The sequence below is a fragment of the Tenrec ecaudatus genome, chromosome 2 (genome assembly GCF_050624435.1).
Source record: "Tenrec ecaudatus isolate mTenEca1 chromosome 2, mTenEca1.hap1, whole genome shotgun sequence".
In the NCBI taxonomy this organism is placed as follows: Eukaryota; Metazoa; Chordata; class Mammalia; order Afrosoricida; family Tenrecidae; genus Tenrec; species Tenrec ecaudatus.
In genome coordinates this window covers 100,880,375-100,881,777 of record NC_134531.1, presented here as the reverse complement: position 1 = coordinate 100,881,777, position 1,403 = coordinate 100,880,375, and the positions used below count along the sequence as shown (strand labels likewise).

Below are 1,403 nucleotides of genomic sequence, written 5' to 3'. Positions count from 1 at the left end.
CCATATGTTTATCCATTCCAAAGAAAGGTGACCCAACAGGAAAACTGGAACACTATCATTAATGTCACCTGCAAGTACAATTTTCCTGAAGAACCCTCAACAATTGTTGGAGTATATTGGTAAGAAGCTGCCACCCGGGGGCCACCGCCCCGGCTGGGAAGCGGCGGGCGGCGCGGGGACCCAGGGGGCGCAGCGGGCACGGGAAGAGCGCTCTGCTGGCACGTGGAGCGCTGTGCAGGTGGAGCTGTGACCTCAGAGCCTCAGGGACCAGGCTCTCCGCCCCCCAGGAAGGGGCTGCCGCCAGCCCGCCGAGGCCTTTGTGTCTGCGGGGCTCAGAGGGGAGGGGGTCTCGGCCCCAGAGGATGCGCCCTGGTCCCCTTCCTCCAGGCTCCCCGGGGAGTGTCTCAACTCCATTGTGAGAGTGAATCGTTCAAAATGGACTTCATCTTGGATGTAAATATTCAGATTTACCCCGTGGACCTGGGTGAAAAGTTTTGCTTGGTCATAGCCAGTACCTTATACGAAGATGGCTCGCTGGATGATGGCGAATACAAACCCACCGACGACCGACCTTCCAGGGCAGACCAGTTTGAGTATGTAATGTACGGGAAAGTATGTAGGATCGAAGGAGATGAGACGCCGACGGAAGCTGCCACACGCCTCTCTGCCTACGTCTCCTACGGGGGGCTGCTCAGGAGGTTGCAAGGTGATGCCAACAACCTGCATGGATTCGAGGTGGATTCCAGAGTTTACCTGCTGATGAAGAAGCTGGCCTTCTGAACCACCTGGGACGCCAGCCTGGCTGTTCAGTCTCTCAGGCCACTGACATTCCTGCCCCAGACTCCCGCCCAGGCAACGTAGTCCAGCCCGATGAGCAGTTTGCTGCTGCCTCTGTTAAGGAGGGCCTGGCCCCTGGCCCACCTCAGATGCTCCGCTTAGTGATCTGAACTCAAGGGGAACCGGAAGCCTTTGGAGGACCTAGTGGGAAAGCTTAAAGTGAACTAGCAGATGTTCTGGGGGTGATTTGTTAATTAAACTTTACTTTTTCAGAAAAAAAAAAGAAGCTGCCACAAATTCAAAGTGGATTCAAAAGAGGAAGTAGAGTGAGTTATATCATTGTGGAGGTCAGATGGATCTTGGCTGAAAGCGAAGAATACCTGAAAGATATTTACTTGTGTTTTATTCACGATACAAAGGCATTCAATTGTGTGTATCCTGAAAAAACTATGGATAACATCGCAAATAATGGGGATTCCAGAATACTTAATTTTCTCAAGAGCCCTGGGGCCAGGTGAGCTACACATTGGGCAACTAACGGCAAGACCAGCAGCCCCAGAGCACCAGCCTATTCACGGGAGAAAGATGAGAGTTTGCCCTTGCAAAGAACTGTAGTCTCAGAGACC

The 1,403-nt window shown here is 52.9% G+C and overlaps 1 protein-coding gene across 1 annotated transcript; it reads left to right on the top strand.

The window, feature by feature from the left end:
- Positions 1-435: 435 nt before the first annotated feature.
- On the top strand, positions 436-843 carry LOC142440917 (DNA-directed RNA polymerases I, II, and III subunit RPABC3-like). The gene has a single exon (XM_075543077.1). It carries the CDS (start codon positions 436-438, stop codon positions 778-780), a length of 345 nt encoding a protein of 114 aa, XP_075399192.1. The 3' UTR covers positions 781-843.
- Positions 844-1,403: the final 560 nt, after the last annotated feature.